This window comes from Lissotriton helveticus, chromosome 6 (assembly GCF_964261635.1).
Source record: "Lissotriton helveticus chromosome 6, aLisHel1.1, whole genome shotgun sequence".
Taxonomy (NCBI): domain Eukaryota; kingdom Metazoa; phylum Chordata; class Amphibia; order Caudata; family Salamandridae; genus Lissotriton; species Lissotriton helveticus.
Genome location: NC_136067.1, coordinates 493229511 through 493244324, shown reverse-complemented (window position 1 = coordinate 493244324; position 14814 = coordinate 493229511). Strand labels below are relative to the sequence as shown.

The 14814-nt window shown below is 42.3% G+C and overlaps 1 protein-coding gene across 1 annotated transcript in view; it reads left to right on the top strand.

The window, feature by feature from the left end:
- GCLC (glutamate-cysteine ligase catalytic subunit) overlaps positions 1–14814 on the top strand; it is a 291987-nt gene that overhangs the window by 197264 nt on the left and 79909 nt on the right. The window contains exons 11-12 of the mRNA XM_078647946.1: positions 483–575; positions 677–781. Of these exons, the coding sequence (XP_078504072.1) occupies positions 483–575; positions 677–781 (198 nt within the window). The remainder of the gene's footprint in view (positions 1–482; positions 576–676; positions 782–14814) is intronic.

The following is a 14814-nucleotide window of genomic DNA, read 5'->3' as shown; positions in this document are numbered from 1 at the left end:
TGGGGTTGTGGGTAGGTTGTTCATGAGTGTTCTAGTATTGCATAACTAGAAACAATATTACCTTTTCCGTTATGTGGTCTTTGTTTCCGTTTGTGAATACAGGCTCTATCACAAGAGGAAAACATAATGAAGGAGAGTTAAAAACGAGCAAGGTCAACAAATAGAATTAGCCATTTTACTCTTACAGGTTATGCAGAAATGATTAGCCTACTTGGGCATCCATTCTGGATCCCGAGTCCAAGCAGTAATATTTAGCCAATTGACTGAAATGTTAATTCTGGTGAGTGGGGAAAAGAGAACTACATGGGGTAGCCTTGCCTATTTTGATCCAACATATTTAGGTTTACGAGAAACGGTCTCATGCTAATGACTTAAGTGTATACTCCTTTAAGTGACAAATTCTTTGTACATTTTGTTTAGTTACATGTATGGAGGACATGGTAAATGATGCTGGTACAAATAAATGTTTATTTCCATTTTAGAATATCCAGTCTACAAATTGGCAGACTATGAGATTTAAACCACCACCTCCAAATTCAGATATCGGGTGGAGAGTAGAATTCCGGCCCATGGAGGTAACATTTCTGCATCACAAAATTTACACAACACTTTCAGTTCATACACAGAATGCCACCTGCTGGTTATAAGCAAACTTCTTTGACATTTTGTTGCCTAGGTCCAGTTGACGGATTTCGAGAACTCTGCATACGTCGTGTTTGTGGTATTGTTAACCAGAGTGATTCTTTCATACAAACTTGATTTCCTTATACCTTTATCGAAGGTAAGGTTAAGTTGTGTTTTGTGCTTTCACTCCGATTGTTTCTTTATAGGTAGGGCTCCCGGTTTTATGGTATTTATGTTTTTGACATTTCCGTCTGGTTTTTATCAATATTTATTTTTTGCTACTATTATCTGTATGTATCCATATTTATTTTGTGTTTTGAGAAAAAATAAAGCTGAAAATAGAGTATTTCCACATTTATTTAACGGATAAATATGCACTCATGCTTGAACTCCTGCCAGGTTTCAATTATATGAATACGCGCAGAAGATAAATCAATGCACTTATAAGAAAATATGTAAATTTCAGTATCAACCTTGTGCATATCTACTGCTGAGTGATGCTTTACTAAAATTATTTTCTTTTTTTTTTAACCCCCTTACCTGTCAATCTGCACAACTATTTGCCTGACCATCATGGCAGAAAATATTGAAGCTCCTAAAAAAGCACCAGATTTCAGATTTTATCCATATTTAAAAATAAATACAGACCAGAAAATAAATATATTCTGTCGGTATTTATCTGTATATATCTGTGAAAATGGAAACTACGAGCCTTATTTATTGGGTATGCCAGCACAATGTTCATCTGTAAAGAATTGAGGGGATAGTGACAGGTCCGTAATATCACTGGCAACCCCCAGTAATATGTATTACAATGGACTGTTGGTAGTCGGTCATATAAAAGCATTAGAGATTCTTTAAATATGATGGGTGTTACCAGAATTCACACACAATGTTGTCAGGACCCAATTTGGACTGCAGCACATACCAAAATGGTGGTTTCACCCAGAGACCACCTGTTCTAAGTTAAGTATTCACGTTTGTGATTGGTTTGTGCCCTCTTGATCTTATGAATTTGCAGGGTAAATAAATCCCAAGGTTTCGTATTGGATGTGGTATATACAGGAAGTAGAGTACTCGGTTATAGTCGTTTTTGTTTATTCGAAAGCATGTGCAAAAGCAAAGAACAGCCGACACGTGTTTCTCCCAGGGGCCAGCAGGCAGGGCTTTCTTAAGGCAGAATATCTTATGTTATTAGATTGTTGTTCAAATTAAAGAAGAACCGTGATTGCGGCAAGTTTGCAGCTTCTGCATGTCTGGTGAACTCTGATTTGTATGGACTTACCTATAAAAGCATTACAAATCTTACTAGTTGAAACTCTTTAATCCATTTATGGCTAGAAATGTCAGTGTAAATTGGTTTCTTTTTAATTTGTTTTAGCTATTTTTTTTTGTTTAAACATTCAACTTGAAATGCTGTGATATGCACACAACTCTTTCGGTTGGGTAAATGCATTGGAGTACATCTTTTTCACATAATAGATAATCACACAGATTACTTGCTTATGCATTTACAAAGTTTACTTGCAACAAATAGCTACATTTTGATCATTTGTAATGAATATATCTTCCTGTAGAGCCCTTATCTTTAGGGAATCACCCAAATATCAGACTGTCTGGGAACAGCTTTTTCCAGCAGTAGCTCCCCAGGTGGTGCCATGTGGTTCAGGTCCTGACTTCACGTGCCAGGCAGGATGCCAACCGTATATAAAATTCTGACTGTCCGTCCAGTTTCTCCACAGATACTGTACAAAGTCTGGAGCTCCCTTTTGTGGTTCAGTGCCAGATATTTCTCTCAGGTGTGACAGCAACTAAGTACTACATCCCCTCCGAAGGTTTAGGGTTTAAGCTCTGCCGTATATATTCCGAAGGCAGATGTTTTATCAGATCCACACATTTTCAAGTGCTGTCTTAGATTTTATCACAGCACAGCTGGCTGCAATTTGTGTTTCCTGATGCACCCGCAGTTCTTTAGAAAGCACGAGTCCATTTATTTTTTACCAAGACCCAGAGAAATGGACTAAAGCATACCCCTTGTTCTACATTTAAGTCACCCATGAGTGAATGGTCTTAAAGATCTTATCACAAAAACACACAACACGATGGAAAGGAGAAATCCTTATCTTCAAGGAAACATTCCTGGGTTTGTATGGAGTCATGGCCCAATTTCGGCCTCATCCCTTGAGCATACTCTGAAGTTATAGAAGATTCATACTGTCAAGTACTTTTGAGTCAGACTTTGTGGCATCATTAGGTTGGGTGAGGGACCTACGTCTGGTCACTCCCAAATGGCGGACTCCTCCTTCTGGATCCCTCCTTCTGATGTCTCCAACCTAGACACTGATGCCTCCTGACCACAGAGGCTCAGGCCTCAGTACCTAAGATGTCATGGACAACTGCCCCATCCATGACATCACCCCATATGCTGTTTTCTGGCACTGTATAGTTACTTGCAGTACACTGTAAGTTGGTGGAAATCCTAAAACTAGGGAAAGAGAAGGTCCGAGTTTGCAGTGGAGAACAGCCTCTTGGGCATTAAAGGAAGTGTTCTTCATCTCTGTCGCAATAGCCATAGTTAATGTGGCCTGTGGGGACAGAGATGATCATGATTCAGTGAGGTCATTAATGTTCTTCCTCCCCCTCCTTGCTCTGATGGCTTGAATGCCTCAAAAGATTACGATGTACGGTTTGGATTCTGAGGATACCATGATCTGATCCATCGACACAGCTGTCACTTTATGGTAACATGCTTGGATTTCAGGCGATATCCAGGCCATTGTGATGTACCCACCTATTGATGAGCAAACTCATCCATGGCAGGCTTCACAAATAGGAAGGAAATAGCCTATTCGCTGGACCTGGCATTACCTATGGAGAAATTCCCTCAGCTATGCAGAAAGTGCAGGGAGCTACAAGAGACCAGCAGTCCTGGAAGAATGCCCTGTCAGTCAGTCTAGACACTTCAGCAAATGTAGCACTTCTTTCAAGGCAGGTGTGGGTCAAAAGGTCTCCTTCAAAGAAGCAAGAGCAGCAAATCAGGCTGCTGGATTTGCTGCCTCAAAGCCTCTCTGACACTTCTCTCACTTAAACCACTCTTTCCATGGGGTAGGGTCTCTCACATTTCACCAAAAGAGTGTCAATCAATGCAAATGGCAAAGCCATTGAAAGGTTCTGCAAGAGTTACGTCCTACCATTCCTATACATCTTCCCAGACTATTCTCCTTCCACCTGCATGTGCTCTTTGTCCTTAATATCAGAGCTGCCAGAACAACTGTAACATAGTATAGCCGCACTCTGTACATTTCCCTCAAATATTAGGTTCTCATTCTTAGGGCCAATCATCAGAAGATCCCAAATTTGATACAATGTAAGGTAAAGCGAGAAGCACAAACATACAATAATAAAAGAAATATATAAAGTTTCTCTACAGTGAGTGTATCCCTCCAAAGAATAGAGAGGCAGAGTTACAACAATGTCACAGTAATGGAACTAGACATCACAGAACTTAAGATTTTTACTGAAAGTTCTGTTTTGTTAATTCTTTTTCTTGCGCTTTAAATGCAGAGACAAGGACACAGCCAACACGTTTCGTCCCTTATCAGATGGACTTCTTCAGGGACGAAAATTTAGAGAGGTGCTGTGGGACCCAAACAGTGCATGATGACTCTTCTCTACTACCTGAGCTTTACCATCAATGTCCAAAAGTCTTACTTCACTCCAATACATAGGTTGATCTTTATGGGTGTAGTGTTCGACATGACCGTCATGAAGACCTTTGCTCCTCAGAAGATTATGGGTAATCGGTGACAATTGAGAGATTTTGGACTCCAAAATATCTTGTGGTCCTAAAGATCTCTTATCTGCGTTGGCGCATAGCCTTGCGCATTCTGCTGGTTTGTGCATGCTTCATGGTTGATTAGAGCCTTTCAAGTGGTACCTGTGACTGCAAGGGTTCCAATGTCAAGGGAGTCTCAATTCAGGTGCACACCTTCCCAGTCAGTTTACCTGCACTGATTGATGCGCCCCTCCAGCATCCTGGTGAATCATCTGTTTAGCCCTTTGCAAGTGTAGGCTGCACTGGTCCCATACATTTCACTGGGCAGGGGAATCCACATGGGCAATTTGATTGCTTTGGGCCTTTGTTTTGCATTGTAACAATGTCTGCTAATGTGCTTGAGCTGCGGGTGATTTACCTTGCTCTGAAGGCATTTCTCCCTTCAGTATGAAGCAGGGGCATTCAGGTCTTGTTTGACAATACCATTACCATCTATTATATCAGCAGAGTGGTGTCAGCCCGTGGAGTGTTGGGAGGAGATTCTTGTGGCAGTGGGCACGGCAAGAGAAATTTGTCAGATGGTAGCCTATCTGGCAGTGTCCCTGTTGGAAAGTGGATTATTAGTAATGCCGATATGCATCTTCCACTGGCAATAATACCACTAACACATTACATGGCTCAGAATAGGTCTTAGAAAATTATTCCCATGCTCAACCCTTGGTAGCCTGCCTGCGAGCAGGTAGGCTTAACTTCAAAGACAGTTGTGTAAAGGATTTAAAAACATCAATTGAGTAAATAATTAAGACAATACAACATCAATTTGTAAAAATAGGAAATATTTCTTTCTTTAAAATAAAACCAAAATGAAATAAATATCCACTGTAGGGAACCAGCTATACAAATGTTTAGATTAAATTATTTCTAGTCATTCGAAACCAATAGTGCCACTGTGGACGTTTGGTTGCTTCTGACCGGTACAAAGTCCAAGTTTGAGGTCGACCTCAGTGGAGCCCTGGTCAAAATGTTACCTTCACACTTAGAAACTTTCCTGGAGGATTTCTCACCAGATGTAGTACAGCTTCCTCCAGCAGGCAGGATTCAGTGGAGAACTCCTTCCAAGAGTTCCTCTTGCAGGTCCAAAGTGTCCAAAACTCAATCCAAGGGGCTGGAATCTCCAAAATGGTTTTTAAAAGGTTGGGAACCACAATTCCCACAAGGCACTTGAACAACACCCTTAAAAGTCCACTGGATACACTCCAAGCAGGGGACTCTTGGTGGAGTTCATTTTGTATTCCTCTTGAAGCACGGTACATCTAACGTGCTGTAGTTTCAAATAATGCAGCAGGCACATCACTTTCACAAGTGATGGTTTGTACTAAACTGAGCTGGTATTTCTTGAATTCCACGAATACAATTGCTGCACTGAGTTAAGAAGGGATGTGCTGTGTAAATAAATAAACAGTTTCAAACTAGTCTGTTCACCTTTGTGCAAGCATGTCAGGCAGCAGCTGTAGCTTTATTCAACTCCACAGGATATATTGTGCTATTTTAAGAATTAATTCTTTCTGAAATTTCTGAGAGCTAGTGTTGCCAAATGCCAGTGCATTTTGTAGATGATTATATATCTCCTAAAAAGGGCTCGTCGTGACTACTGCGTGAATAAACCACTGCAAATGCTGTATTCATGGCGCTGCCCAGGATGTGCATTTCGTGACCTCTGTGGGCTAGAAAACTGTAGTTCTGATAAAATGTCTCCTCAGATCAGGAGGGAGTTTTGAAATGTTAACGGCTCTAGCCTAAAGCTGCCCACATACCGCCCAGAGTATATTGCGTAGTAACTTTCAGGCCGGAGGTTCAATACTGAGTAAGACCGAATTGGACGCTTCATGACCCCGCTCTGCACAAAATAAAAGGAGCAGAAGGGGACATGCGCCTCTTTCTGAACAAACTGCTCGAGCGTGCATACTCTAAGATGGCTGTTCGCCTTGGGCAGAATCTGCCATACCACTCTACTGGTTGTTGTGCTGACACTACCATCTCCTAATTTTAAAGGAACAATCCCTCAGAATCATGCAGTTACAGGTTTTCCCAGTGTAGGTTATGCTTCTGATGTTTCCTTTCTCACCCATCACCTTCAGCGCTTCATCCCATGGTGTGCTGCGGGCTACATTGCATTCCTCTGGTACATATCAATATTTTAGTTATTTACTGTTTCTAAATAAATGGTTTTAATCGCACTAACAAAAATCAAAGTTAAAGGAAAAAATAAATTTAGTGTACATGTTCCAACCGTGGTGTCACAAGCCCCCTCTTAAGCAGCTTGGGGAGTGCATCCAGGCAGTTCAGATTAATATAAAACATTTTTTTTTCTTTTTCTCTAAAAACATCAAACTTATTGCTTGTAGCTTATTTTCATTTGATTGGAGAGTGCTGGTCTACAAACGGGAGCAGCGCGAAGATCGAATGATGCAGCTCTGTGGTGAAAGAATACATGAAACAGAAGAGCATGGAAGGGCGGGTGTGATGAGAGAACAATGGATAAACTGAGATGGATAGCTAGAAGGGCGGATACAGAGATAGATAAAAGATGAATGGAGGATGGAGAGAAGAGGGCTGAAGGGGAGAATTGTGGATGATTGAAGAGAAGTATGAGAGGCTGAATAGAAGGATGGCTAGGTGTAAAGAAAAAGAAGAAAACTGGTGGATGCATGGATGGACGGAGATACGAAGGAAGACAACGGCAATGCAAAGAAGGTAGGATGGTTGAAAGAAGGAGGGCGAGACTGAAGTATGTATTGAAGGGTGAAAAGGGTCAGGAGGAAAGAAGAGGCAAAGACGGAAAATGACTGAAAGAAGGATGGAGGATCGGAAGTACAGTCCCCTGAACAACTCCCAAGCTCGCTCATCACACTCCCTCATTTATTGGTTTCAAGCAGGGCGTATTTTATTTCTCTGACTACTCCCTTATGCTCTGTTAATTGTTCTGATTTTGCATTCTAAAGCATTGCGTATAATTGGCTTGAGAGCTTTTCTCTCCAGAAAGCCTTGGAAAAATTCAATCGCTATTGAAATGAGATGGTTTGGTTGTCCAGTTATTTGAGTGTAAGATATAGCAAAGTGCTGTTAATCCGCAGGTTCCTCTGTCATATGGTTCTAGCAGGAGGGTGACGGAGTCACCCAGCTCTAGAAAATATTCTACATGCCACTCGAATATATAAACCCTCCAAGAATATATCCTCTGCTGCTGGTAGATATCACCCCAGCTCTTCTAAATATCCCCTCTTCCGCCCTACAATACATCACTCCCACACTAGACTATATTCCCACTGAGGCTGTACATTGCATCCCTGTCATCCATATGTATACATGCGGCCTAGAGTACAGCCCTTCCCCGCGCGCTCTTATCAAACACAAAACGTTTTCACTTATTGTTTTATGATATATCACCTCCTTAGCAGATCGTATCCTGCTACTCCAAACCGCCACAGTGTGGAATGTATATACCCTCTTTAATACAGCCTTCCCCTCCCCATCCAGACGAATGCCCGAGCCACTTTGCAATAAACGTTTGAGAACATATCCCCCACTCTTCAATATATCTTCACCTACTTCTGACTAATATGTACCAGTGAGTGCTTGAAATGAAAATAGTGAATTGCAGGTACTCTGTACCCAAAGTACCTGCTTCTTTCTGAGAATTGCCGGTACTCTCCCCCTCCAAATAAAAAAGTGCTGGTACTCTGAACCGGCCCATTTTAAGCACTGTGTATCACTCTTAAAGACTACGTTCTCCTCCATTTGTTTACATAACCTCCTGCTTAGATCAGATCAAGTTGGCATCTTCAACACATCACCCTAGTACTAAAACATGAACTTTGCTGCTTATTCTAGATCACCACCTCCCTCTCTAGAATGTACCTTTTCCTACTTACACCTATGTACACAAATTACTCCATTACTGAGACTATATTTCTTCCTGTTCTAGCAAACTCCACCTTCCTACTTTTCAGTAAATCACTCGAGCGCTGATACATATCCATTCGCAAAATTCGATTAACCATCCGCTTTCCAGCCTCTTCATCAGCTCGCGCATCAGCATTTCATATAGGGAGAGGTCAATAGATCGTGACGTGACCACGTGATAAGAATATTGACGAGGAGCCCTGCACCATTAAGAGACAGGCCTCTTCCCTCTGTTCATGGAGGTCAAAGTAGCTCTATCTCTAGTCGTAATGTGCTCGTATGTAGCGCTCCTATAACCTTCACAGCTTATGTAAACAGTGCTTCTCTCACTAGGCGTTATAGATATGAGTGTGATGTGAGTAAACCGAAGTGTGGGGTTACTAGCTCTCTGGAATCTGGTTCAAGTGACCTGAGATCAATGGCAGTCACTTTGATTTCCTAATGAAGGATCCTGGTGCACAATTGTATACTGGTGTCTGAAAATGTCACAGAGAATATGTTTAAACGTTATACCTTCATGGTCCCCCTACCATGTCAATGTCTTATTGTATAGGGCAGAGAAAGATGACCCTGGATTTTTCAGTCAAGGCTAGCCTGACAGGTAGGGGGATGGGTGGGAGGGGTGATGGCGGGGGTCCTTTAATTAAAATAAAACATACATCCCCCGTGTCCCTCGCCACCTCAGCTCCTGGCCTGGTCCCGAATCCCACGTTTTCCTGCTGCTCTCCTGAACAGGAGGCAGCCACCAGCAGACAGCCTTCATCACCTCCCCTAAGCCAATCACAACACTGCAATGGCAGTGATGTGATTGGTGTGGACAGCGCCCAGCTGGGCGCATATTGGGAGGTCATTTTCCCTATGTAGGCTGCTGCATGCAGCCTACATAGAGAAAAGGAAGTGTGCGCATGACTGGTTTTGTCAGTGCCTGAAGGGCAGACCAAACAGGCAGGGCCCACAGCATTGGCTTAGCTATGCCTCCCCTGCTTTACAGCAGACCCGCCCGCCCACAACCAGGCACTTCTGCTTTCTCGCAGTGCAAGAAGCAGAAACATAAAATGGTAGTTTTACCATTTTATGTTTCTGCTTCTTGCACTGCGAGAAAGCAGTAGGACGCCACACTTCTGCCCTATCTGAGGATCCCCCCCTGCCTGCCTATATCTACCAGAAAAGATCTGCAAGACCCCACACCACTGAGATATGTAGGGGAGACTTTAGGGGTTCTGAACATGTAAAGCATATTGCAGATCCTCACTACACAAAACGCCGAGCACAAAAGCTACCTTATAAAATGAGTTTTATACAACTTGGGTTCAGTGAAATTGCACATTTCATTTTCCACATTGTATTAAAGTGCTTCCCAAAATCGATGTGCAATTTCACTGAACCCAAGTAGTTATTAACTCATTTTATAAGGGTCCTCCTTCTAATCACCTGAACCCCCCCCCCTCCACTATCCCCCGCCACCCCTCTAACCCTCGGATACCTAGTGGAGGGTCAGGAGGTACCCACGGTGCCAAAGCATTGTAATTCATTAATTTTTACGTGCTCCAAAGTGCAAAGTTGTGTTTGGGCACAATTTGAATTTTAAAAGCAGTCCTGAAACACGTGGCTGGTTTTAAACTGACCTCTGGCTCAAGCAGTGCACACATGCAAGTGCAGAAAGGCCTGCTGGCCTCTAAACTGCCATGCCCAATTATATACTAGGGACTTAAAGGTAGTGTCAATCACCCTGCCCTATTTGTTACCAGTGCCTTATAGGGGAGGTCATGCTAATCCTAGGTGTACCCAGCACTGGGCCTTTGACTGACCCTGGGTCAGTCAGTTACCACCAGTATCCGTCGGCTAAAAAGTTGGGGGTGCCCAGGATGGCTTTGCAACAGTCCTTCAGTGTGAGAGCACATGCTCTCATTCACCTCTGGGCCCACAAAGAGGGGGGGGTACTCCATTCTGAAGTGACAACAGTTCTCTTCTACAGATTGGGGGTATCCTTCTGTGGATCACTTCAACATGACAGAGAACAGGAAGTATCACTCAGTTTGGTGTCCTAGGGTTCCTGTAAATGGCCCCTTGAGCTGAAAACTTAAAGTTAAGCCGGTCTTGGGGCCTGCTGTAAATGTTGCCACCAATTTCTTTTCTGTTGAAAGTCCTACTGGAGTAAAAAGTTCAATTATTTTCCCGGTGAGGAGGTGCGATTCAAATTGGATCTCCGTGGTATCGGCCATTCCGCCTAACCTTCCATAGGAGGTAACATTCACTTCACCCCCCCTATTGTATTTACCATCTCTTTATCACAGAGATGATCCGGTAGAGACATCTATCCGCAGATTCCTTACCTTTGAACTTCCAGGCGTCAGCCTGGATCCGGAAGATTTTTCATAGCAGGACCCCTGCACGTCTGTCGACTCGATGTGACGTAGTCGTCATCGTGAGGTCCACGTCGTCAATATAACTGCCACATCAACGCGCTGACATCCGTTCCTTTCTTTCCACGCCAGCCAGCCCGCCCCGATCAGTCATCTTTTGACAGACTTTTTTCAACTTTTGTCAACTCCGTTTATTTGTTAGGATGTGAAGTAAGAAGCCCTCTGGGTTCAAGCCATGCGGCGCCTTGCAAGCACTGCTCTGGTGATTCATAGTCCTCTTTGTCAAAGTCTCAAAAGTCAGGTAAAAGGCACCACAAAAAGCACAAGAAGTTGAAGCGGAGCGGGCACCTGGATCTGCTCCGTGTTTACCTCACTTTCTGGGGCAAGGACTTTTATGATGCCATGTGCATAATATTTGGGCGGCCTGACCCTGCCAGCGCGCCTACGGGCCCCGCAGGCTCAGATGGAGGGGCCCCTGTGATTCCCGTGCTGGTGGCTCCAACCCTGGCTTCATGGCCTCCGAGCGGACCGGTTCCCGGGTCCAGACCAATGGCGGTTGTAGCTCCACAGCGTCGTGTCAGACACTGAGGGCCTCTGCGTATCCGGCGCGACTGGGAGCGCCTCCCCAATCCTCATTCATTTTTTTTTTTTTTAAATTTTTTTTTTTATTGCAAATAAGTCAGATTAACAACATAAAAAGTACATAAAAGTTACCTTTTTTTTTTTTTTTTTTTTTTTTTTTTTTGCTATGAGGCATTTGTGATGCCCAAAATTTACCATATAGGTCAGAACCATTTGTAACATAATTCCAGAGTCAAACAAAAAGAAAAAAAAAAAAGAGAAAAACAGAGAACAAAACCAAAGTAGGACCACTTTTACATTAGAAGAAATAACATTTGCATAAAACAAAAAGAATAGTGTCTTAACTTTACCCATTTATTTCTCCTTGGGTCCAATGTTGAATAGGCGCCCAAATTTTAATCCCCATTTGTTTTTTTTTCCGTCCTTTTGTTGCATAGATAGCAAGTTCAAAATTGAATTTAGCCAACAAACGAGATCTCCACATAGAAAAGGAAGGTGGGTCTGCACTGATCCATTCTTGTGTAATACATGCCCGAAATACAGACATCATGATAAAGATCAACGACTGATGTTCTTTTCCTATAGTATCTGATGAGAGTCCAAACAATAACAGTTCCGGAGTTAGATTTAATGTATAACCTAAAGTAATCTGGATAAATTTCTGAAAGTAAAATAGTGAGTTTGGGGCAAAGAGCAAACATGTGTATAGTGTCTGCTCCAATCAAGGTACACCGATTACAGCAGATACCGGCTGTGGCACCCCATTTCATTACCTTAGCTGGGGTGTAGTACAAATCGAACAATATCATATAATGTTGTGTGCGTGATCTACCGGTAAATAAAATAGAATTAGCTAACTCAATTGATTCTTCTAGCAACACATTGTTCCCCAACTTCACTAGCCATTTTTGTTGAGTCATGGATAAATCATCCGGAAGGAACTTCATGAGTACTTCATAAAAATAACCTATCTTTCTTTTAGAAAAGAGACTCTCAATCAGAGGGATCTTTTGGAGATCTTGTCGATCTCTATATAATGTTGACTTCAAAAAACTATAAATCTGAATACATTTAAAATAATCATATCTTGTGAGATTAAATTTAGTTTGAAGTTCAGAGAATGAAGATATGCGATTCTCTGTCCATAAATCACCCAGATAAATAATACCATAATTGCACCATCTATTCGTGGTAGAATCTCTAAATATGGGAGGAAAACATTGTGATGAACTTAAGGGAGTATACCTCAATAATTTTGGGATCCCAGCAAGTTTTCTGATGATTTTCCATATTTTATATGCTGCAGATACCATCTTAAATTTTGTCTTTTTATAGTAGCTAGGTTCTATTATTTTTAGAAGATGCCCTCTAGCTTTAATTCCTAGTGCAAATTCATAGATCGATGGGGTGTGTGCGAATGATATCGGGGCTTTATTACCAATAATTAATGGGGATATGTAATGTAGTGCAGCCGCCAAGTAATAAAACAAAAGATGTCTGGTGGCCCATCCTCCTCTTATCTTTGGTAAGATCATTTTTTGTAGGCTCTTCGATTACCCTTATAGCCCCATAAAAATCTCCCTATAATTTTTTCTGTCTGTTTAAAAAAAGTCTAGCGGAAATTCAAGTGGCACTGTTCTAAATAGATATAAAAATTTTGGCAAGATTAGCATTTTCAAGATGTTATTCCTCCCATATAATGATAAATGTAAATGGTCAATACGTTCTAACGTAGAATTAGCCTTTTTTAATACTGGGTTATAGTTAATTTTAGGAATATTAATAATTGGAGTGGTTAATCTGATACCTAAATATGTTGCTTCCGTAACTATGTTAATTCCAGGCGGAGGATTTTGACCAACAAAGAGTATTTGTGTTTTGGAAAGATTTAATTTATATCCTGAAGAGGACCCAAATGCTGCCGCCAGCTCCTCAATCCTAGTAAAAGCCTTAACAATGTCTTTAGTAACAACTACCACATCGTCTGCATATGCCAACGCTCTGTAACTAACACCTGCTACCTCTACTGGATTTATCTCATCATCCTGATTTAATTTATTAAGGAAAGTGTCAATATAGATGGCAAAAAGAAGTGGAGAGGATGGGCAACCCTGACGTGTTCCACGCTGGATGGGAAATAAAGAAGATTTATTAGAGCCAAGTTTAACACAAGATGTCGGATTTTGATAAAGCGCCTTCAACGCTAAAATTATTCCTGGACCGAATCCTTTCATATATAGTACATCCCAAAGATAGGGCCAGGCCACCCTATCGAATGCTTTTTCAGCATCCAATAGGGCGATTCCAATTGGTGTATTAGTACCTTCTGCCCAGTCCATCAAAGCAATGATTCTCCGAATATGATCTGATGTATCTCTATTCGGGATAAAACCATGCTGCCAGCGTGAAACAATTGTAGGTATAATTTGAGATATTCTGTAAGCTAAGATTTTTGAATATACTTTACTGTCAGCATTTATTAGAGAAATTGGCCTATATGATGCCGGATTCAAAGGATCCTTATCCTTTTTAGGAAATGTCATAATTATGGATTCGCTCCAAGAGGATGGTGGTTTCCCTCTCTGTGCCTCAAGAAAAGTAATCAGAATATCTTGTTTTATGATATTCCTAAATATTTTATAGAATTCCAACGGGATTCCATCAGGACCCACGGCTTTCCCTATCGCCAGTGACAGTAACGCTTTTTCCACTTCCTCCCAAGTAATATCAGATTCCAAAGCCAATTTTTGATCTTCAAAAAGACGAGCAGAATGACAAATTCTCTCAATTAATGAAGAGGTCTGGCGAGTAGGATGCAGAGTCATATTGATAAAGTTTAGCATAAAATCGGCAAAAAATTTCTAGGATTGACTCAGATTTATTATGTAACTGTCCTGTTTCATCACGTAAAGAATTCCTGACGACACGGAACCGGTCGGGCGTCCATCGACCCAGAGACCGGCGTTGATTGAGGCGGACTGTTCCATGCTGTTTTTTCTGCCCTATTCGAAAGGGGTTGGAATGGAGGAAGAGGATTGGGAGGGGGAGCCGGATCCCTTAAAAATTCTGCCTTAGCAAGACCTGGACTGGTATGAAGAATTGGGTGCCGCCAGTGGTCTGCACACCTCCCTAGATTCTCTCATGATTTCCCCTCCTACCCTGGCTACGGAGGATGGATCAACTTTTGCCATGGTGGTGCGTAGGACTGTTGAGGTCCTTTACCTACAGCTCCCTACAGTGGCGGTCAAGACAAACGTCTTGACAGAGGTCCTGCAGCCTGGGGTTACGAGCTCTGAACGCCTACTGCCTATCAATGAAGCCTTGACAGACTTCTTTCTGGGGGCATGGTCCAAACCCAGCACAGGGGCTCTGGTGAATAGGTCGATTTGCCCGCTGCCATCGCCCTGCACCGGGTGACCAACTTTTCCTCACCTCCCACCCAACCCCCAAAGCTTGGTAGTCCAAGCTTCTACGTCTCAAGGCGCATTCCCTTCTGCAGGGAATCCC